Consider the following 23,048-nt stretch of genomic DNA (forward strand, 5'->3'; position numbering starts at 1 on the left):
TACAAAACAAACTAAAGTATTAAACATTGTAATAATACTACATTTTGACACCCTTGAAATTGCATGAGCAATTTGAGAGTACCTAGCAATTTGCGAGTACCTACTGGTATTCGCAAATTGTGCAGGCAATCTCCCATTCATTCCTAAGGGCCTACGGAAAGGCATTCCTTAATTGCAAGTCACAATTTGCAAGTCACAATTAAGGAATGTTTAGCAATCACTATTTTTATAGAGATTCCGAAATGCATTGGCTTTTGCGATTCCTTAATAATCGCAATTAAGGAATCGCAAAAGCCTACCTTGATGCCTGTGCCTTCAAGTCTCGTGGTTACTTTACTAGGTTCTGATACGGTCCTTCGTTTGCAGGGACGGCTGGACTCTCCCTTCCTGATGTTAGTTGGGTTTAGACTACATCTGCCTCGCTTTGTGCTTGGCTTCGGTCCAGGAGGTCTTTCCACTTGGTTCTTGGACGCTTCCTCTGGCTTTGAGCCTCAGAGGCCTGCACCTTTGCCGGAGCCTTTTCAACCCTTGTTTCCACCTGTGATTCTGTACTCTTCGGTTGTATGCATTTTTTTGTGTTGCTATGCTTGATTGACCTTTGTTTTTTTTTGTTGCAGTTTTACATAGCGCAATCTCCACCTGAAGGTACTTTGGCGCTTTACATGAGCACCAGTTACATTACAGAAGGACGCGTTCATTTTTGGGAGACTCGGGGAGATTAAGTGATTTGCCCAGAATCACAGGGTGTTGATCTGGCGCCAAGATGCAAACTCTCTGAGGAGCTGGGTCGTTTTCTAGCCTCGCCACCCGCAGGTACAGCTGACACCTCTGTAGCCAGCCATGTACACAAAGCCTCTTGATTTCACATTTTGGAATATTTTTAAAGGCACTAGAGCTTGCAGAGGGCAAGGGGTGGGACGGGTGGGTGCCCCCCGCGCAGTGCGGGCTGGCCCTCGTGATGCACCTGCTGGGCACCGGCCCTGATTGGCAGCTGGACCGGCTGGAGCGTCCCGCCCAGCTGTGCTCCTTGGCAGAGCCTCCCCCTTCCAGGGCCGGCATCAGAGGCTCTCCGTGGCTCCCGACTGGGCAGGTCACCGGGGACCGAGGAAGGGCGCAGTCCGCCGGGTACCAAGTGCTGTGGGACCGGCGACAACGCACCGGCCCGCTTCATTGATGCAAGGGGTTCGGTGCGAGTAGGACGGGAGTTCGGACAAACTTCAGCGACTGTTCGGAACCGGTTTGGAAGAGTTCAACGAAGGTTCGGAAGAGTTAGGAACCGGTTCGGAAGAGTTCGGTTCGGAAGAATTAGGGTCCGGTTCGGAGACACTTCGGCGACGGTTCGGAAGAGTTTGACGAAGGTTCGGGAGAGTTCGGATCCGGTTCGGAAGAGTTCCGAGGCAGTTCCCCAAGTACTCAGCAGAAGGTCGAATGTAATTCGGATACAGTTCGGAGAGTGGTCAGAGGCGGGTAGAAGGAAGTTCGGAGCCAGTTCGGGAAAAAGGCTCGGAGACGGCGCGGGTCCATGACCCCCACGAATGGACTGACCGGCGGACTCTCACCATGAGGGTCCTGCTGCAATATGTCGCCTTCTTCTTCGCCCTGGTCTCCGCACTCTTCCTCATCGTGGCCACCTGGACGGACTGCTGGATGGAGAACGCCGACGATTCGCTGGAGGTAAGCGGACCGTGCAGGATGCGCTGGTGGTTCGGACCGGGAGGTGTCCGCCTGCGGACACTGCGGCGTCCCCCACTATCCGCCTAGTTCGGAGAGGGGGCGTAGGGGAATAAAGAAGGCAGCACATGGGATACACATTGTAGCTAAATGTGACACACTATTGTGCAAACAAAGAAATTACCAACGTAATAAAATAGCACGATTGTGATATAAAAAAATGTGAGAGCGATATCCGAAAAAATGAATGCAACATGCACAATAACAAACATCATGAGAAAAGTATAGCTGATAGAAAAACTACAAAAACAAGAAAAATACAAAGATGTACTTAATTTCTAAGTATTCAAAACAAAAACATATAGTATGCGTTGACGGTGACTTTAGCATGTGTTGTTCGCGTGGTTCGGAATTCTGGCTGGCCTAGGTTTACTTTTCACCCTCCTTTATACTGGTTATTTTTCAGAATATATTCTGGGGTGTACCCCTGTTCTGACACTCCCGTGCAACCATGCATGCACCCGCAGCCCCCAAAAGAGTGACTGACATTCGGGATTAAAAGTTTGCGTGCCATCCCTTAGTTCAGCGGGTTGAGTAAATGTAGCAGTGAGTGAAATGTTCGAGTCACCGCGTGACTGACTACTTCCATAACGTGAAAGGACTTAGACAATAGAATTTAACATTACTTATCCACGGTTAATTTGTTTCCGGGGTTTTAATATTAGAACCGCAAACTGATAAACCAATGACGTTGCACTGTAGCGGCCCACATTTAAAGGAAATATTTTCAATCCTTAAGGGCTATCGGTTGTAACATAAGAAGATGTTTTTCGTTTTTTTTTAATTTCAATCAAAACAAGATTTCTTGAACTCCAAATAAAAGGTAAATAGTGGTACTTCTGAATGGTAATCACATCAGTCGGACAGAGAGCGGGGCACTGGGCTCCGAAGGGTGCAGCTGCACCGGGTCCACACGGCCGGCCTCGGGTGCTTCGACTATCTGTGGTGCAGGCGCATTGACACGCTGCGCTACCAGAGCGGCTGCCGTTTGTCTCCACGGGTGAGCCTCGTGATAGTCATTGAGCCGCCTGTGAGAATCCTGCAGTCTGCAGGTTTACGACATGGTCTGGACGGGTCCACGCTTCCTGGACGGGGGTGCCTTTATAATAAAATACTGAGGCACTAGTTCAGTCATAAAGTGAGTAGCGAGGTCTGTTTTAACCCCCAGCATATACTGCGCCCTCTGCCGCGGAGCCTGTCTACACGGTTACCGAGGAGCCGCCATAATTCGGTGGTAAAAGCAGCGGGTGTAGCTTCCAGTCCCGGCTACCCTGTTGGCCAGGGTGTGTGATCCTGGGTCATCACCTCATTCGCCTGTCCCTCGGCTCACTGTGCTAAACGGAAGGTGTGAGGAGAGTGAGTTTCAGGCAAACACTCGTATTAATAATAATATTGATTAAAAAAATGGCATTGCCACCGGGCCGCCCCCTTGTGTATGAAGCCGCCTGTGACACGAATTCCACTTTTATTGTAGTTAAAGAGTCTCTCCTTGTTCAGAGTTCCTCTGTAGTCATCTCGCCATGTCATGCCTGTCACGAGCCGGCCCCGTGGCGCTCACAGTCATGTGTTGCATTTGAGGTTTTGCACGTTATCTCACCATCACAACAGCTTATTTTTTGTATCGCTTTGTAACTGTAATTATATAGCGCCTTCTACCCCTTGGAGGTGCCAAAGCTCTTGAGGATGAATGAGTCGCACACTAGTCCAGGGGCGCCATGGATGGAAGAGTGCGAGTCTTAGATGGCTGGTGGTGGTGTGCGTGCCCCGGGGAACACATGTGCACCCTGGGGTGTGTTGCTGCGTCTATGCGTGGCCTTAAAGAGACAGGAGCGAGGGTGTGATGCTAGCATGCGGTCATGTAATGTACCCTGCAATCTGCCAGGCGAGCAAACACGCAACCTTCATGCGAGTGGTCATGTGATCTGTCGTGCAATCTGTCAGACAAATGAACATGCAGCGGTCATGTGTGAGCTGTCAGGCAAGCGAACATGCATTGTTCATGTGAGCAGTCATGTAATCTGTCATGCATGCAAACATGCAGCCTTCATGTGAGCTGTCATGTAATCTGTTGTGCAATCTGTCAGACAAACGAACATGCAGCGGTCAGGTGAGCTGTCATGCAAGCGAACATGAATTGTTCATGTGAGCCGTCATGTAATCTGTCATGCATGCGAACATGCAGCCTTCATGTGAGCAGTCATATAATATATCGCGCAATCTGTCAAGCGAGCGAACATGCAGCAGTCATGTAATCTGTCATGCAACCAAATATGCAGCCTTCATGTGAGCTGTCATGTAATATATCACACAATCTGTCAGGTGAGCGAACATGCAACCGGTCATGTAAGCTGTCAAACGAACATGCAGCGGTCATGTGAGATGTCAAGCAATCGAGCATGCATTGTTCATGTGAGCCGTCATGTAATCTATTGTGCAATCTGTCAGGCAATCAAACCTGTAGTCTTCATGCGATCGATCATGTAATCCCTTCCTGAATCTGTCAGGCAAGTGGACATGCAGACAACATGCAAGCAGTCATGTAATCTTTCATGTAATTGGTCAGGCAAGGCGAACATGCAGTGATCATGTGAGCAGTCATGCAATCTGTCAGGTAAGTAAACATCCGTGAGCCATGTGAGCATTCTGTCATGTGTTGACAGTCTGTCATGCAGGCGAACATGTAGTGATCATGCTAGCCGTCAAGCAATCTATTGTGCAGCCTGCCAGGCAGGCAAACATGCAGCAACCATGTGTACAGTCTTGTAATGTGCTGAACAATCTGTCAGGCAAGTGAACATGCAGTGATCATGCGAGCTGACATGTAATCTGTTGTTCATTCGGCCAGTCAAGCAGTCAAGAATAGGTCATACATGGCCCCTCACTCCACCCTACAGAAGTTCAGAGATGGCCTATAACCTGTATGTTCGCCTGACTACTCCCAGCGGCGCCTGGATACCCTCACAGATGATAAGCAGCGCTCTACAAACCATTGATTGGTTGATACACCCGCCATGTGCTGTTGTCGCCTGTGAGTGGCTCTGTGAGCAGGGAACGTGGCCGCTCTGGCCTCTCATTGGCAGTTTAGTTGTGTCTCAGTCCTGGTAAAGAAGCGGTCTTAGTACGTGGCTAGAACGGACAAGCAGGGCGGGACTAGATCGCTTCATATATTTCAGGAGCAATTCGAATTAGAAAAGGCATTTCCTCCTAGTTGTAGCACTGTGGTTGAAGTTAGGGCTTTTAATTGTCTTTTTTAACATTTTATTTCTTGGATGCATTTTATATTATTAGTTGTATAAATTATTTGTTGTTGCTATATTTTATATCTTGTTCTTTTATGGCCTATTTTGATTGCGGCGAATACAAATTTTGAACCGAACGGCTAGATTAAAGTTCTCTGATTGGCCAGCAGCATGTGGCAATGGTGAAGGTTGATTGGTCATCTCCACTCCTAGGTACCACAGACTCTGCAGCATCAACGCATCCTTACTCTGCTGAAACAAAACTTGCTGCTGAAAATAGAAACCGTCTCACTGATACTTGGTCCCTTTAAACCAACAAAGAAGAAATTGGCACAGAAGCTGCAATATAAAAAGAACATCTTTATTCACCTCAGATGAGGGGGACTACGTCACACAGAAGCCTTAGCAACTGAATGAGGCAGTCTCAGGAGTACAGAAAACTGGGGCCTTATATATGCTTAGGGATACATAGTCAGCATAAGACCAAGGGGCAGTCCTGGCACATGTAAGCATGCAAAATGCCTGATATGGGCATACAAGGTCTGCTTGCTAAACAAAATGGGAGGAGAGTTACTTCTCCATACAGCAGCAAAAATAGCCTGACCGTTCTACAAGATGAGCAGGTGCATTCTACTAGCCAGGCCCTTCTGAGCATGTGCGAAGGTGGAAGATGCTCAATATAGTTCGTTTCTAGGCAGATTACAAGAGCAGTCAACACTGAGGGAGGACAGAGCACATGGCGAGCACGTGGCAGCACATGGCAAACAAGATGGCTGCCAGAAATACAAAATGGCGTTCAGCTCATGTTAACAAATCCCTGCAATATTTAACATTGCTAAGTAGCGGCAGAAACAGGCTTTTGGATAGAGGCAATGTTTCCAAGACCCCGCTGCGTCTTTCTCCATTTTTATTCCATAAATTCAGGCTCCACTCTTGAAACCCCCTGATGACCCTGTGCAAAAATTACATTTTAAGAGGAAAAAGAATGTGCTGGGTGTAAGTACTGGTCTTTCCCTGCAGACTGCCTTCCAAAGTTGTTACTTGTTTTCTTTCTTCTGAGTTTTGAACCTCCTGGCCTTAGAATTTGCACTCCATTTCAGAACCGAGAGCAGAAAATCACATTTGAAAATTGTTGACATGTTGTGGGGTTTGGAGAACTTTGGGGGCAAAGTCATCATATGTCTTGTGGACCCCTCCCATGTTTGACACCAAAAACATGCCAGTCAAGATGCAGGGATGAATCAGGGTGACAGAATGATGCAGAAACGTGAACGAAAGAGGAGTTAACACTATAAAGATAAGCTTTGGGGGTCACATTTTGGAAACAGAAAAGCTGGAGGGTCGATATCCCAGGATGGCTGAGCGAGTCATCCGTAAAATGCAGCCCTGTGTCAGCTGCCTGTGCCTGCCTCAGAATCTGAAAACTGTGCTAGAATTGTGTCACTTGGCAGCCCTGCTGAGCACTGCCCCGTGCAGCATTCTTTGAATGTCTGTAATGCACGACTCCAGCCCCCAGCAGCAGCTCTCAGCAGTAAATTCAATAGCAGCATTTAAGGAGCCCTGGGGGGCAGAGTCAGGGGAGAGGCTGTGGCTGCAGAGCACAGGCAGAGCTGGTGACTGAGGCCTCGATTACCAGGGCCCTGGGGTTAATCCGAGGAGTTCATAGCCTGTAATTTCCCTGACTAATGTTCCCTTTACCTGGGGTGCGTGGGGGTGCACCAGTAGTTTCAAGCTAGGGTAGGTAAGAATGGGGGCTGCAAGAGTTTGGGGGACAGAAGCAGGAGCTCTTGGTTCATCTCTGTTTCCTGCATGATTTTCCACAGCTGTCACTCAAAAGGCAAAATCCATGTGTGAAAAACAATAACTTGCAATTCAGATGGGCCTGAAAGCTGCTATTCCCTGGTCCAAATGAAGTATCAGGCACTTTAAACCGAGACTGGGGCAGAGTGATGCTTGTGGCAGAGGGCATCACCTGGAGGGCCAGAGTAAATGCAGGGCCACTGGAATTATGCGGCCGGGGAGGGGGAGGGGGGGACCAACTTATGCAGCAGGGTTGACTAAATTATGTGGCAAGAAAAGGCAAATTATGAGGCATAATGTGGCACATTTATGTATAGTAGTACTTATTTTTGTGTCATTTTTACACGGTAAAACAATCCATGCAAAGGTTTCATCTTAATAAGCCAAGTTTGACACACAAATACATCATTATCCAAAAGAAAGGTGACCAGGCATCCTATGAGAAGGGCAATCAGGAAGTGGCAACAAGCTGCTGAATTTTTTGCAGCCTGATCCGATATAGCTAGAAACAATTTTTTTTGTTAAAATCTTCAGATTATGCAGCAGATGATGTATTATGTGGCAAATACGGCAATCAAATAATCATGCTGAAATGCTGTTGCCGCCAAATCGCATAATTTCAGTGGCCCTGTGTGTAAGTCATGTCGGCTCTAAATGGTACAGCCCAGATTCCATCATTTGGACCTGTGCTGAGAATACTGCTCGCTGAGATGATTTTTTAATCTATCTGTGGACCAGTTCATTTCTATCTCTGGGTCTATTGAGCCTGGCTCTCTACCGGGCCTGATCCCACCCAAACATTTGGAGCTTGGACAAACCTGCTCTCCTCCATCCTTTGTTGCAGGCCTTGTTAATTGCGGGGTTTCCAGTCTCTCATTGCTCCACCGCTAAAGAACCCAAACGCCATCCTTTCTAAGGTTCCCCAACATCTCTCCTACCCTTTGCAGTTAGATTTTTGGAGAGGCATGTTAATCAAGAGCTCTGCGGTTGTTTGGAACAGAGCTGTATACAGGAACCAGTGCCAACCGGCTTTTGGCCGGGACACAGCTCTGAAACTGCGTTGGTTTCGGTCTTGGGAGACTTAAGAATGCTGGTGCACACGGCACATCTAGCTTCCTTGGTACTTCTTGACTTGTCTGTGGCATTTGATACTGTATCTCGTTGCATCCTCACAATCAGACAGGCAGAGGTCGGGTAGAAGGATTTGCCCTACAGCAGTGCAAGGCTCGAAGGGGATCGACATCAAGCCGTGTTCCTTCCTCCGTATGTGTCGGCTTATGAGGCGTTGGAACAAGGTGTTCCTCACGGGTCTGCTCTTAATTTGACCCCATTTAATATTTACATTCATCCTTTGTCCTTATTGGTCAGATCTTTTGGTGTCACCTGCATTAATTATGCTGATGACACTCAGCTTGGTGTAGCCTTGGACAAAACCGTGTCAGCCCCTTTGGATAGTTTCCATCAGCGCATGTCCTCTGTGGCCTCGTGGCTGAAACTTAATGTCTTAAAGTTCAACTCCAACAAGACTGAGGCACTCTGGCTTTTACAGTCCTCTCTGGCTCAATCCTCCCCCCATTGTCTTGAACCTCCTCCCCCTGCAAAGTTTGTGAAGAATTTAGGGTAATTTTGAAGGAAATGTGTCACTGGAGAACAAGCTAACCATCTTAACTCCTCTTGCTTCCTCCAGTAAAAATTGCTTAAGAAAAAAGTACTTTCACCCCTCCCCTCCAGGCTGGTCGGATTGTGGTGCCGGCTACTATCCTTAGTCACCTTAACTAGTGCATATCTTTGTATTTAGGGACCTCAACCAGTGTGCTGAAGAAGCTTCAGCGAATCCAAAACGTGGCGGCCAAAGTAGGCCTTGGATTACCGGGTCTTCTTCAGCTTCCACTGCTTTTGAATCTCTGCACTGGCTTTCAGGGGCTAGAAGATTCTTTTTAAATCTCCAATCATAGTCCACACGGCTGTCCATCATTCTGGTCTAATATATCTAAGAAATACATTTAAGACCTATGCTCCTTGTTGACACCTACATTCTCAGGGTTCTTTTCGATTCTATTCCCAGAGTTATTCTTGTGTGATGCAAAGTGATTCCATGCGACACCGCAGGACGCAAACAAGAGCAATCATTAACTACCCTGCGCAAAGCGACTTCTGTGCGTAATATTCCCGCCTGCAGAGTTCCAAGCGACTTTGTGACCCAGAATATCAAACCCCTGATAAATGCATGTACAGTAGACATAACAGGGCGGGAACAGCACAGTCACCCCCATGATTGGGCAAAAATCATGCCTACTAAAGCCATGCAAAGTAGCGCGAAGCAGATTTGCGTAGCAAATAAAACCAGGCACAAAGCAGCCTGCAGCAGCCCATTGCATGATTCTCCCACATATGCCATATGTAATATTCTTGCATGTAACACATGTCATGGGATTTCTCCTGTTGGCGGTCACCTGCCAGAAGATATTGGTACTTCTCTGAAGTCTCTTTGAAAAAAAGTCACCCAAAACTACTGTTAGTGAGTCTGCTCCTGTACCCTAAATTTATTTTGGATCAGACCAGCACGGCATTATTTGTGTTCACATCGACGATGATGTTATCGAGATAAAAAAACTTTGTACAATTTTCATTGTTTGTGCAAAACAGAAAACACCTCTGCTGTGCTTCAGAAAGTCCTTCACTGTTTTTGTAGGTCTAACCTGAACTATGTTATTATCTTTTTTTAACATCAAGAACATTATTGCAAAGATTACCAGTGGGAAGTGGGGTTTATAGAAATGCCTTATTGGTCGATGAGTGTAGCTGCAATGCAGAGTCACAAGGAGAGACAGCCTACTTTAGCCTCATGTAAGGAGAACATATTCCCTTCTCTAAAAATACTAGGGTGACTCCGTCCCGAACGTCCACGCCTGGCTTGGCCATGCCCCAACCTATCACCCTGTTTCTTGCTGTGGAGCTTAGGGCCTTTGCTCTTGTAAGCAGGTAGGCATCATTCCCAGAGTGTGGGTCTCACTAAAAACTCTTAAAGCCCCAACCGCATGAAAATAAATTATTTTCTCAGCACATACGTGGTTTGTGTTTTGAAGGGATTACTGGATGGGGCTGACTTAATTAGAACCTAACCCTGGCTTAGTTTGTGTCAGACTTTTTCCCAGATTCAGTGATGGGGGTGTGGGGGGTGGGGGTAGTTACCTGTCAGTGATTCATAGCTGTGGCTTCACACACCCCTTGCCTCTCAGGCTTTTTCTTTCCATTTCTGGCTTTTTAACCAGCATTTTTAGGTATCTACTTTTATCTACAATCTATTTTTAGGTACTTCGGATATCCACTCATTTGTATGTTATTGATTGTGGAGACCTGAGTGGTGGAAATAATGTTCCTTTTTTTCTGCAGTTACAACAAAGTCTGAGGAACTTTCCAAAGGGAATATTGTCCCCAAGACTCCTCAGGTGGAATCTCCTTCAGAGCGCTATACTGTTTTTGTCAGACCCTTTAGCGAAGAAAGAACCTATAAGGATTCTCTGTTCTTCTTTCAGTTAGATGTCTAAATCTTAATGTTGTGTCTATTTTCGAGCTCAGGGAACACAACTGACCGTTCTGAGCAAAAGAGGAAATCAACACATTGTTTTGGGATCAGGTGCATACCCAGAACATGTCATCTATCACATAGTTATGCTTTCCTTGTATAGATTTTTAAGAAAAATCCACAGTACTTTGAATTCTGCCATGAATACATTGGCGTGTTCCAGAGTGAAGGAACAGCCCATGGCCGTTCCTTTTGTCGGAAAGTAATAATTCACAGATAAGGGGAAAAGGTCCTTTTAGAGTGCTATTTTCTGCCACTGATTAGATAAGTTTTCTGAGTACTTATCAGGGCTCTGTCCTCCTCACTAGTCCTGATTCAATGATTCCCAATGCTTCATCCAGAGGAAATGTTGGTAACTCAGAACTCCATATCCAAAGTAACCAACATTGTCAAAAGGATTGAACATGCTTCATCAAGCCGATTGTATCTCTTGGGTCTTGGGGAAATGATGTTTTCTTGCTGACAAATGTTTTTAGAAACATTCTAATGTATTTTGAAATTGAGTTCAATTTAAAAAAAAACAACCTAGATTTCGACATACATTGGCATTTTTCTGAGAGCATTGCACCCTGGCACTATTGGACATCCCAAAGGTGTCTTTAAGTTTGTATCTGTCACTGGGAGTAAACATATGGCTGGAATATTTGGATCTGGGGTCCTCAGGAACTCAGAATCTTTTTGGCAAATCCACACTTGACTGAGTCCTTCCTCCAGATATCCCTGGGTTATTCCCAGAGTCGAGCGGTTGGGTGTTCAGGGAGCAGGCTGCACAATGCCACAGACCTTATCGGTTGATTTAGTTAAAATCTCTTTGTGGGCTGTCAACTGGGCTAGACCTGCGAGTTGTGAGTGGGGAGATGATTTTCAGAATATGTATGTGTGTCTTACTGTCTCATTGCCAGTATACCCTTAGGACAGGAGGGTCGTGAAGTGGCTGCCTAAGTCTATCTACAGGCATATCTCGAACAACATCAAAGGCTGGAAGAATGCAACCAGGATTCAGGCCCAACTGAGGGATTTACAATAAGGCTGCTGGATGTATATTATAGTATACAATGTTATAGAAGAAGCTCCACGAAGGTACATACATGTTATGTGTCTGGCACACACACAATGAAAATAAAGCAGCTGATCCAATCTAGGGAATGAAGAGGGAGTCTGAGGAACGTAAGAACATTGCTCATGAAGAAAGAAGACTGTAAATGCTGGTGAATATAGTGACAACTTAAAGAAAGTATTGACAGAGCTCATCAAGGAAACTATATAAATTCTCTATTATATTTGCAACAGTTGTTTTTTTTAAAGAAAATTGTTTTGATGTGGCAATTTGTTTTCACCAAAAATATTTTCTTCAGAATAAACACAAGATGTGATATACTTACTTACCGCAAATGTTTGCAACTCCTCCATCTGTGACCCTCATCTGGTCCTATCCGTGCACCATGTGGCTTCAACTACCTAATGGGACTGACTATATGCCATTAATCTCAATATCTGTTGAAATAAACCCAAATCCACTGAGTAAACCTGTTCAAACCGATTCCCTATAACGTACACCACTGAATATTACCTCAGTGGATAGTACATTAAAATCCTCTCAGCCAATCAGAACCCTTGCCATATTTTGTTGGGAAGCTCATTAGTCAGCACCTAGTACATAACAGTTTTGAGACTTTGGAGGGATCCAATATGTTCCTTCCTCAACCCTCAGCACATGTAACTTATTCCCAAACACCGTTCAACGTTCTCCAGCTCCTGAGGGCAATAATGCTCAATTAATGCATTCATTGGAATGTTGAGAGTGGGACAGACTATCATATGCATCAGAATGCAGTTAGATATAGGCTTTCAGCTACACTTATCACACTAGGCAAATCATATCCGTAGGAGCAGATAAGGCCGTGGTGATGTAGGCGTCATATTCATGCCCAATAGCATTAGCGACCTTGAAGTAGGTCAATTAAGCCACTTATTTTGCCCAACCTCCGTTATGAGTGATCGAATGAGACAACTGATTAGACTTTAACTAGCTGCAGGGTCATTATCTCTAATTCTAATTCTTCATGAACTTTCGTTGGTTCTTCTAAGTTTGAGTATCATGCATTTACTAAAGCGATTCTTAGATTAAGTGACATAAGAACATGATACCACAGGGTACCGTAGAACAACATAACATAATGCACCACGGGCTGCCATAGAATTAGACAACATTTCATAGGATGATCTAGGAACACAACAGCAAAGAGTGGATCCATGCTGGTGTATCATACCATTCTCACACACAAAAGGGGAGAGGGTCTATATACAAATCTTCCACCGAACCCCCTATGTCACTATAGTATACACACAAAAGGGGTGGAGACGACAAAAAAGAACACAAAATCAACAAAAGTGTGCAAGCATTGGCACACTCATGAGTGATGAAAAACTGCCCTCACTCACACACACTGTGAGTGACATGCTTCATCATCGGGTCTGCTACAACGCCCGGGCGTAGCCACACACCGGGTGAAGCATAGGGAGGGGGAACAAAGAAATACACAGACAAAGTGCAATACAAGGTTGAACGTGACACCAGTGTCCACAAACAACAAATCAAGACTGAGTACAAAGATAGACAAACAAACAATTCGCAGTAGGGAATAATTAAAACTGGCTCCTGGATACCATAGTAAACTTTATTGGTAGGTTCCAAGGTCAGGATTAAAAAAAAGAATGGATGGTGGTGCTACCAAAGGGTGTTAAGGCCCATTAGCATTCCTCCTTTACTGCTTTAGTCAACATGTTTCGACCTCTATTAGCCCTTAATTAATGGGTCACCTTGATCTTCTTCAGGACGTCTTATTGTCCCAGTCTTATCTATTACCCCTCTTACCTCAGTTAGGTGTTAGAAGGAGTATAGGTCACTCTCGCCCATCAGTATTAGGCGATGTGGAGGGAGTTCCGCCAACACGGTGACATAACGAGATTACTGAAATAAATCACTTGACCTGGCACATGGAGGGAGGAGTCCCAAAGAACACAACTGTTCCGATGGGAAGTCCTTCACAAGTCGTGCCCCTCTTTCATATGCCGATGACGATGTTGGTGTATCATACCAAACAGACATTGGCAACATCAAAAGTGTTGTTTTTTTGGGGGGGAAATGTGTGGCGAAAGTTGCGTAACTTTGTGTGTGTTGCCACCCACTCCTAGCTACCCTATGAATAAAAGCCCTAAATGATGCAAAATCTTGGTCTACAATAATATGGAAGCTAGTAGGAGTGCCATTTCTGAAGAGATTGCATTAGCAAAGTTAAGCTGTATCCTCAAGGAAGAAAGTTGTGAAAAGGAGTCAAAATATGAACTTTGTGTTGTAATTGGTGAACTTAAAAAGATCACACAGAAAAAAATGCACTGTAGTGTCTTTTGATGAAGGGTCAGTATTGTCTTTGCATCTTTAAGAAAACCGATTTGTGTACAATTTTTACTCTGTGAAAAAAAGCTGTAAATTCCACCGCATGTTATCATGACAACAAAGTAAAACAAATGAACGAGTAAGGGCTGCTGGTGAATAGCCCTGTGTCTTTATGGCAGGCTAAGGCATCCGAACAGTGGCAATTCCTAAACAAAAAAGTCTCATGTCTGCAATGAAAATGTTGTTGTATAAGGCAAGCAATGTAAAAACATCATAGGTCACACACTGAGTCTCAATTACACGCTAACCATCATGGGCAAACATAGATTGCCTTAGCCTATGTTGTGTCTCAATGTTCCCCATACGTAGTAAAACACACACACACCCACTTCTAAGTCATTCTTGTGTTGATTTTAAGTATTCTCAGTTGACATTACAGAGTAATAATTAGTACTCACAGGGTTCACCAAGCCAGTATTTCAAATCCCTCAAATGTTATTGTCCATTCTCATAAAAGCTCTATTAACCACAGTCAATACAGGTTGAGATGTCTTGTAGTCTTTACATAGATGAACCTCATAACTTCTTGCTACTCACTCATCCTTGCTACTCGTGCTTCTTTATCCAGAACCCTGACAATGGTTCTTTTTACAGATTGTGTTTAGATGCAGTTTGCTTTGTATTTCCTAGAACTATTAATAGAATTGTAAACCTGGTAAAGTTTAGAATTCTGTAAGTACAATATTCCTTGACATATTTATTTACTGCCTCGAATGCTTATTAACAATGTTTGTTTCTTTTTAGTGTTAACTTGTTTCCAGGTCTCGCCAGGCTCTCTTCTCCCCACAGTGTCTCCCTGCGCTCAGGTCTTCCAATGCCCATGTATACATAGGGGTCGATTCACAGAACTAATTTAAGACAAAATCCTAAACTTACTACTTTTGGTATTCACAGAAGTTAGGATTTGGTCTTAAGTTTGTCTTAAGACAAACTTAAGACAAAATCCTAACTTCTGTGAATACCAAAAGTAGTAAGTTTAGGATTTTGTCTTACGTTAGTTCTGTGAATCGGGCCCATAGAGTCCATATTGCCAGTGTCTCTTCAGCCTATGTCTTCCTGTATGTCCTGTGTCTGTTGCTTCTCCCTCTATTTATCTCCTGAGTCTGGATTTTCCTAGTGTAATTCCTGCTTCGCGAGTGTGAGGTGTCCTACAAGTTTCTGCGCCTGTCCATTCCCTCTGTCCATTTGTTCACAGTGGTTCCTCAGTCTACGTCTCACTGTCCATGGCTTCTAGTGATTCTTTCATCCTAGTATCTCCTGCGGTCCACATCTCCCTACAGCCTGGGTTTCACCAAAGTCTATGCCTTCCAAGTGCCTCCTGTGCCTATGCATCCCCAGAGCCTGTTTGCCTGGTGTCTTTATGTCTTCAAATTGTCTTTCCATGCCTATGTCTTCCCACTGTCCCATGCCCATATGTCCATAGAGTCTGTTTCCCTGATATTTATTTATTTATTTATTTATATGCTTATATCGCGCCTGAATCAGCCCCGAAGGGGTATCTCCGCGCGTAGCTTCTGTAGGGGAGAAGAACATACTAAGGCATGACAGTGTAGGAGAGCTGGAGGGAATTAGTCTTGGGTGAAAGATATGTTTTTAATTTCTTTCTAAAAGAGAGGAGATTAGGGATTTGTCTCAGCTGAGGAGGCAGAGAGTTCCATAGCATGGGACCTTTGAGTGAGGGGGCCCGACCTCCCTGTCTTGCTCTCGCCACTCTGGGCACCTGCATCAACATGGTGTTGCTGGAGCACAAGGCGCGTCCAGGAGAGTAAGGGACAAATATGTCTCTTAGGTATTTGGGGCCAGACCCATAAATACACTTATGCATTATACAGCATAATTTAAAGTTGACTCGTTGTCTCACCGAGAGCCAGTGAAGATGAGAGAGGAGTGGGCGTGAGGGAGTTCGGGGGAGGGCATTCAAGATGAGTCTTGCTGCAGTATTCTGCACCACCTGCAATCTGCACAGTTGTTCTTGATTGGCAGAGATGAGTAGACCATTACAATAGTCTACCCGTCCGATAACCAGTGCTTGTACCAACGTCTTCCTGTGGATGTCGGGCAGGAAGGGGAAAATGCGTCGTAGAAGTCCAATTACTCGGAAACAGGTTCCTGTAACTTGGTTGACATGATATTTTAGTATCAATGCTTGGTCTAGGCGCACTCCCAAATTTTTGATGGTCTGTTTTGGCACGGGGACAGGTCCTAGCTCAAGTGGCCACCAGTCGGGGGACCAAAGCAGGGTGGCCCCTCCAAACAACATGACTTCGGTTTTGGTCACATTGCATTGGAGGAAGTTCTGGGCCATCCAACCTGCCACAGCTCTCATACCATTTTGAAAGGATTGCATGACTGCAGGTGTGATGGTTTGGAAGGGAAACAACAACTGGGTGTCGTCAGCGTAGGAGATTGGGGAGAACCCGTAGGATCTTATGATGTCTGCCAAGGGGGCCACGTACACGTTGAATAACGTGGGGCTTAGACATGAGCCTTGTGGCACTCCCTTGGTGAGCTTCCTACAGATAGATTTGTGGGAGCCTAATTTGACACCTTGTTGCCTGTCCGCAAGAAAGCTTTCAAGCCACGCCAGGGCGGTCCTTTTTACTCCCACCTCCCTCAAGCGGCCGAGAAGAATTTTATGCGACACCGTGTCGAAGGCAGCGGACAAATCCAATAGCACCAGAATCACTGAGCTCCCCCCGTCAAGTGACATCCCGATGTTATCAGTCACTGACAGGAGGGCTGACTCTGTGCTATGGTTTGGCCTAAAACCAGATTGGGAGTGGTCTAGGCCGCCCGCTGCCTCGATGTAATTGGACAGGTGCGCGTTGACATGTTTCTCGGCCAGCTTGCTAAGATATGGTAGGAGGGAGATGGGCCGGAGGTTGGAGAGCTCCGTCCAGGGGAGAGCAGGGGAGATATCTTTATGTGTTACAAGTGTTTCTCCATTCCTATGCCTTCCTACTGTCTCTTGTGCTCATGTGTCCTCAGAGTCAAATTCTCTGCTGTTTTTATGCCTAGCAAGTGTCTCCCCATGCCCATGTGTCCTCAGAATCTGTTTCCTTAGTCCCTATGTGTTCCAAGTGTCTCTTCCAAATGCCTCCTGTGCCTATGTGTCATCAGTCTGGTTCCCCGGTGCCTATGTCTTCTAAGTGCCTCTCCCCATCACTGCCTTCACACTGTCTGCTGTGCCCATGTGTCCTTGAGTCTGTTTTCCTGGTGTCCTTGTTTCTACCAAGTGCCTCTCCATACCTATCTCTTCCCACGGTCTCCTGGGCCTATGTGTCCTTAGATTCGTCTACCCTAGAGCCTAATTCTTTCAATTGTCTCTCCATCCCTATGTCTTCCCACTGTCTCCCATACATGCGTGTCCTCAGGGTCTGTTTCTCTAATTTCTTTATGTCTTCCAAGTTTCTCTACATTTCCTATGTCTTCCCACTATCTATTGTGTCCATGTGTCCTCAGTGTCTGTTTCATTGGTTTCTTTACATCTTCCCACTATCTCCTCATGCTTATGTCTTCCCACTGTCTCCTATGCCCATGTCTCTCTGAGTCTGTTTCCCTTGTGCCTTTGCCTTCCAAGTGCCCCTCCAAGTCAGTGTCTTCCAAATGTCTCCTGTGTCCATGTGTTCTTAGAGCCTGTTTACCTAGTGCCTATTCCTTCCAAGAGTCTCCCCATGTGTATGTCTTCCCTCTGCCTCTAGTGCCCATGTGTCATTGGAGTCTGTTTCTCTTTTCTCTTATGTCTCTATGTTTCCCCACTGTACCTCCATGCCTATGTCTTCCTATTGTCTCCCAATACCCAGTTGTGCTCAGAATCTGTTTCCCCTGTGCCTATGTTTTACAGGAGTCCCCAGTGACTTTGTTCTCCCACTATCTGCTGTGTGCATGTCTTTTCCTGTCTATTTCTCCCAGTGTCTGTGTCTTCTCAGTGCCTCTAGCTCCCCCTAGTGTGTATTTCCCTCTTGTCTTCATGCCTCCATGTCTGACCGATGTCTGTTTTCCAAGTGTCTGCTCTTGTCATTCTCTTTTCACTGTCTCACTATCTACTGGTCTCCCCATAGTCTTGGTTTCTCTAGTGCCTATGTCTTACAAGCATCTTTCCGGTTCTATGTCTCTAAAAGGCTCCTGTGCACATGTGTTACCCGAGTCCCCTGAGCTTCCCCAGTGTCTTTGAAGTATCTCCTTATCTGTTTCTCCCCAGTGACCATGTATTTCCAGTGTCTCCTTCCCCCAATGTCCAGCTCTTTCCGGGATATCTTTCTCCCCAGTGTCCATGTCTTTACAGTTTCTCTATCTTCCTAGTGTTCATGTCTTTTCAGGGTCTCTTTCTCCCCAGTGTCCATGTCTTTCCAGTGTTTATTTTCCCCTAGTGTCCATGTCTTTCCGGTATCTCTTCCCAGTGTCAATATCTTTCTGGGGTCTCTTTCTTCCTAGTGTCCATGTGTGAGAAGTTGGCCTGGTATATAATGCTCACTAATTCTAGTGATCACTTTGTAGCATGCCAAGCAACCCTTATGATGATTGGTTGTAATTCAACCTTGTAGACCAGTTATCCTAGTGGTAACGTGGACAAAGCAGTCTTAGGCTAAACTCTGAAAGGCATGTGAAGCCAGCTGTATTACCATACACAACCCCCTTGAATACCAAATGAAAGGACACCACACAGATATATATTGAAAATATATATTGATTTATTAACTATAAAATCCCCTGGACTCTATATGAGCACAGAAGCACAAGCGTTAAATCACAAGACAGTTTAAAATACACAAAAGTTGCACAATATGGATGAGCCCTAGGGGCCACCTAAACCATATACTAAGAAAGTGGTATAAGAGATACCAATCAGAACGGGAACAGGCCTAGGGCCTTGGGAATCGCTGGAGCTATTCGAGACTAGCAATGATTAAGTCGGGAAAGGCCCACGGGACTCGGGTGCAGTGTCTAAAGTGCACGCACTTTCCAATGTAAAGTCTATGGTGCATAAAAAGTACAAAGTTAGTTAGTTTGGAACCTTCCGAGTGACCTAGAACGCTGAAACTTAAGACACAGGCCCTTGAGATGTGTACCAGTGTAGGAACACCGGCGGAGCTGAGTTACCTCACCCACAGGAAGCGGGTGCACAGGGTCAAAGTAGTGTCGGGTTTCGTCACGCTGGTCGGTGGTGCTTGGAGCTGAAGATGCTGCAGGCGGCTCAATGTGAAGAGTTCCGGTGGATCCAAGGGTGGATCTGAAGTTGTGAAGACCTGAAAGCAGAGGGGACAATGTTCAAAGTCACTAGCCAGTGACTACCGTGGACCCAGATTGGAACCAGGCAATGTCGGGTGCAACCAGGCGTTGAGATGTAGCTTCTCTCTGCAGCCACGTGGACACCGGGAGGTGAGGATAACCAGGAGTTGGTCACGAGCTGTCCCACGCAGGCTTCTCGCTGTTGGCGGTGTCAGCAATCTGATCGGAGCAAACAGGCCTTGGCTAATGCAAGCCACGCAGGAGTCAAAAAAGGCTTAACACTCGGACCAGCAAGGTCAGAGCGAGTGCTCCTTTTCACAGGAGCTTGGGCAAGTCTGGAGCAACCAGACCCGCAGTGTAGTTTGTCGGTTTTGTCACCAAGATGGCCGCTGACCACGTGGGTAGTGGCCGGGATGGCGCGTCGAGTGGCACAATGCAAAAGGGCCCCACGCAGATCGTGGAGATGCTGGAGGGCTCTTCTTCGGTGCAAGGGCTGCTCGGTGGTGGGGGTTCTCAGTCCCTAAAGCACAACATCGAGGATGCCTTGGGTGCTGCGCAGTCAGCTTTTCGAGTGTCTTCCAAGAGGTCCGGTCCCACGTCACTCGGTGCCTCCACGGTTCCCTTCTTTGCAGGGACTGTGGATCGGGCTGTGAGAGGTCTGGGAATCTGGGTCTTGTCAGGCTCTGGGCTCGGGCTCCGGTGGGAGGCGGTGGCAAAGCAGATGTTGAGTTGCTGGTTGGTGCCTGTGTTCACAGGGTTGCCACTCCTAGGCCACAAGGGAGATTCTCTTCAGTCTTCTGTGCAGCAGAATGTCGAAGTCCAGTCTTCTTCTTGTTTAAAGTTGATTTCAGGATGATCTGCTGTGCAATGGCACTGCTCCCACTCTTATTCCCAATCTGAGGGGTGGATCACCTACTAGGTCCCTCCTCTAGGAGGAACCAGGAAGGGGGGCGGTTACACCCCCTTTCCTTTGTCCAGCTCCTCGCCAGGCCTGGGTCTGGAAAGTCCCAGGACCGGTTTGGACTGGCTTATGCACGGGGACACCTTGTGTGCCCCGGGCATGTCTCAATCTATTCAGCCCTGTCCTACCCAATACACAAAACCCTGTCTGGGGTGGTGCTCGCACCTCCCAAGGCAGGAAACCCTTTGTCCAAGCCTCCCTCGCTGGAAGGACTCCCAGCAGCAGGAGGTCAGACTCGTGTCTGTGGTGGCAGCATCCATTTTGTGATGCTGAGGCTCTGGTTAACTTTAACTGGGGTTAAGGCTACACACATGTTGTGTCCCTCTAGAAGGGTGGAATGCTATCCCCGTCGACAGAACTGTCGAGGGGATAGTATTCCAATTCGTATGGCACCTTACTCGACATGTTTTGATAAAGCCAAACAAAAGATAGCATATAACCGCGAGGGTTATAATGCACTTAAGAGTATATGGTATGGCAATATCCCGGAACAGCTTAGGGAGTGGTTCCCGACAGCTGCAGACAGGCTCAGCTCATGCTAGAGCACCATCTCACATATTTCCAAGCACTCTGCCTCCAGGATTGAAGAGGCCTTCCATAGGAGTGGCTGATAGGAACATATGTGTCCAGTTTAAGGTTAGATATAGGGATACTATATCTAAGTAAGAGGTGATTACACCAACTTACCCCAGCTGAGTGATCAGCCAGTTGTGTCAAATATGGAGGCCAGGCCAGGGGTGGCACAATACATGCTGCAGCCCCTGGTAGGCCTTGGATGCACCTATGCCCTGGGTACCTAGGGTACACTGTTACAGGGGCCAATAAGGTGAACCAGTTCCAATTGTATATGCACCTAAGGTACATGGAGTCCATTTTAAGGAGAGAGCAATTAGCCTGGGGCCCTGAATAGCAGGATCCCAGGCCAACTATGTCAAAAACCAGCTAAACACCAGGCAAAAAGTTTGGGGGTAACCATAGTCAGATATCCACCTTCCTACACCATGTATTTCCAGTGTCTCTTTCCCGCCAATGTCCAGCTCTTTCCGGGATATCTTTCTCCCCAGTATCAATGTCTTTACAGTTTCTCTATCTTCCTAGTGTTCATGTTTTCCAGTTTCTCTATCTTCCTAGTGTTCATGTCTTTTCAGGGTCTCTTTCTCCCCAGTGTACATGTCTTTCCAGTGTTTCTTTTCCCCAGTGTCCATGTCTTTCCGGTATCTCTTCCCAGTGTCAAATTTCTTTCTGGGGTCTCTTTCTTCCTAGTGTCCATGTATTTCCAGTGTCTCTTTCCCGCCAATGTCCAGCTCTTTCCGGGATATATTTCTCCCCAGTGTCCATGTCTTTCCAGTTTCTCTATCTCCCCAGTGTCCATGTCTTTCCAGTTTTTCTATCTCCCCAGTGTCCATGTCTTTCCACTTTCTCTATCTTCCTAGTGTTCATGTCTATTCAGGGTCTCTTTCTCCCCAGTGTATATCTCTGTTCAGTGTCTTTCTCCCTAGTGTTCATGTCTTTCCATTGTCTCTTTTTCCCTAGTGTCCATCTCTTTCTGGTGTCTCTTTCTCACCAGTCTCCATGTCTTTCCAGTGTCTCTTCTTCCCTAGTGTCCATGTTTTTCTAGGGTGTCTTTCTCCCTAGTGTCTGTGCCTTTTCAAGTTCTTTTTCTCCCTAGTGTCCAGCTCTTTCTGGTGTCTCTTTCTCGCCAATGTCCATGTCTTTACAGTGCCTATTTTTCCACAGTGTCCCTGTCTCTCTGGTGTCTCTTTTTCCCTAGTGTCCATGTCTTTCCAGTGTCTCTTTTTCCCTAGTGTCCTTGTCTTTCTGGTGTTTCTTTCTTCCTAGTGTTCATGTCTTTAAAGTCTGTCTTTCTCCCTAGTTTTCATATCTTTCCGGTGTCTTTTTTTCCCTAGTGTCCATGTCTTTTCGGTATCTCTCCCCAGTGTCCAAAGCTTTCTGGGGTCTCTTTCTTCCTGGTGTCCATGTCTGTCCAATGTCTTTTTCTTCCTAGTGTCCATCTCTTTTCAGTGTCTTTCTCCCCACTGTCCATGTCTTTCTGGTGTCTCTTTTTCCCTAGTGTCCTTGTCTTTCCGGTGTTTCTTTCTTCCTAGTGTTCATGTCTTTACAGTTTCTCTTTTTTCCTAGTGTCCACATCTCTCCAGTGCCTCTTTTTCCCCAGTGTCCCTGTCTCTCTGGTGTCTGTTTTTCCCCAGTGTCCCTGTCTTTCTGGTGTCTTTCTCCCCACTGTCCATGTCTTTCCAGTTTCTCTATCTTTTTAATGTCCATGTCTTTCCATTGTCTCTTTCTTCCTAGAGTTCATGTCTCTAAAGTGTGCCTTTCTCACCAGTGTCCATGTCTTTCCAGTGTTTCTTTTTCCCTAGTGCCATGTCTTTCCGGTATCTCTCCCCAGTGTCCATATCTTGCTGGGGTCTCTTTCTTCCCAGTGCCCATGTCTTTCCAGGGTGTCTTTTTCCCTATTGTCCATGTCTTTCCAGTGTTTCTTTTTCCCTAGTGTCCATGTCTTTCCTGTATCTCTTCCCAGTGTCAATATCTTTCTGGGGTCTCTTTCTGCCTAGTGTCCATGTCTGTCCTGTGTCTCTTTCTCAGTAGTATCCATGTATTTCCAGGGGGTCTTTCTCCCTAGCGTCCGTGTCTTTCCAGGGTGTCTTTCTCCCTAGCGTCCGTATCTTTCCAGGGTGTCTTTCTCCCTAGTGTCCATATCTTTCCAGGGTGTCTTTCTCCCTAGCGTCCGTGTCTTTTCAGTGTCTCTTTTCCCCAGTGTCCTTGTCTTTCTGGTGTCTCTTTCTTCCGAGTGTCCATGTCTTTCTGCTGTCTCTTTTTCCCTAGTGTCCATGTCTTTCCAGTATCTCTTTCTCCCCAGTGTCCATTTCTTTCTGGTGTCTCTTTTTCCCAGGTGTCCATGTCATTCTGGTGTCTCTTTCTCCCTATTGTCCATGTCTTCCTGGTGTCTCTTTCAACCCAGTGTCCCTGTCTTTCTGGTGTCTCTTTCTCCCCAGTGTCCCTGTCTTTCTGGTGTCTCTTTCTCCCCAG

General features: G+C 46.2%; 1 protein-coding gene across 2 annotated transcripts in view; it reads left to right on the plus strand.

Moving 5' to 3' along the window:
• The first annotated feature begins 1,163 nt into the window (after nucleotides 1–1,163).
• CLDN16 (claudin 16) overlaps nucleotides 1,164–23,048 on the plus strand; it is a 93,514-nt gene continuing 71,629 nt past the window's right edge. For both annotated transcript variants that reach the window (XM_086944966.1, XM_086944965.1), the window contains exon 1: nucleotides 1,164–1,674. In XM_086944966.1, coding sequence (XP_086801092.1) covers nucleotides 1,561–1,674 — 114 coding nt within the window. In that variant the 5' untranslated portion in view covers nucleotides 1,164–1,560. The remainder of the gene's footprint in view (nucleotides 1,675–23,048) is intronic.

The sequence above is a fragment of the Lissotriton vulgaris genome, chromosome 11 (genome assembly GCF_964263255.1).
Source record: "Lissotriton vulgaris chromosome 11, aLisVul1.2, whole genome shotgun sequence".
NCBI lineage: Eukaryota > Metazoa > Chordata > Amphibia > Caudata > Salamandridae > Lissotriton > Lissotriton vulgaris.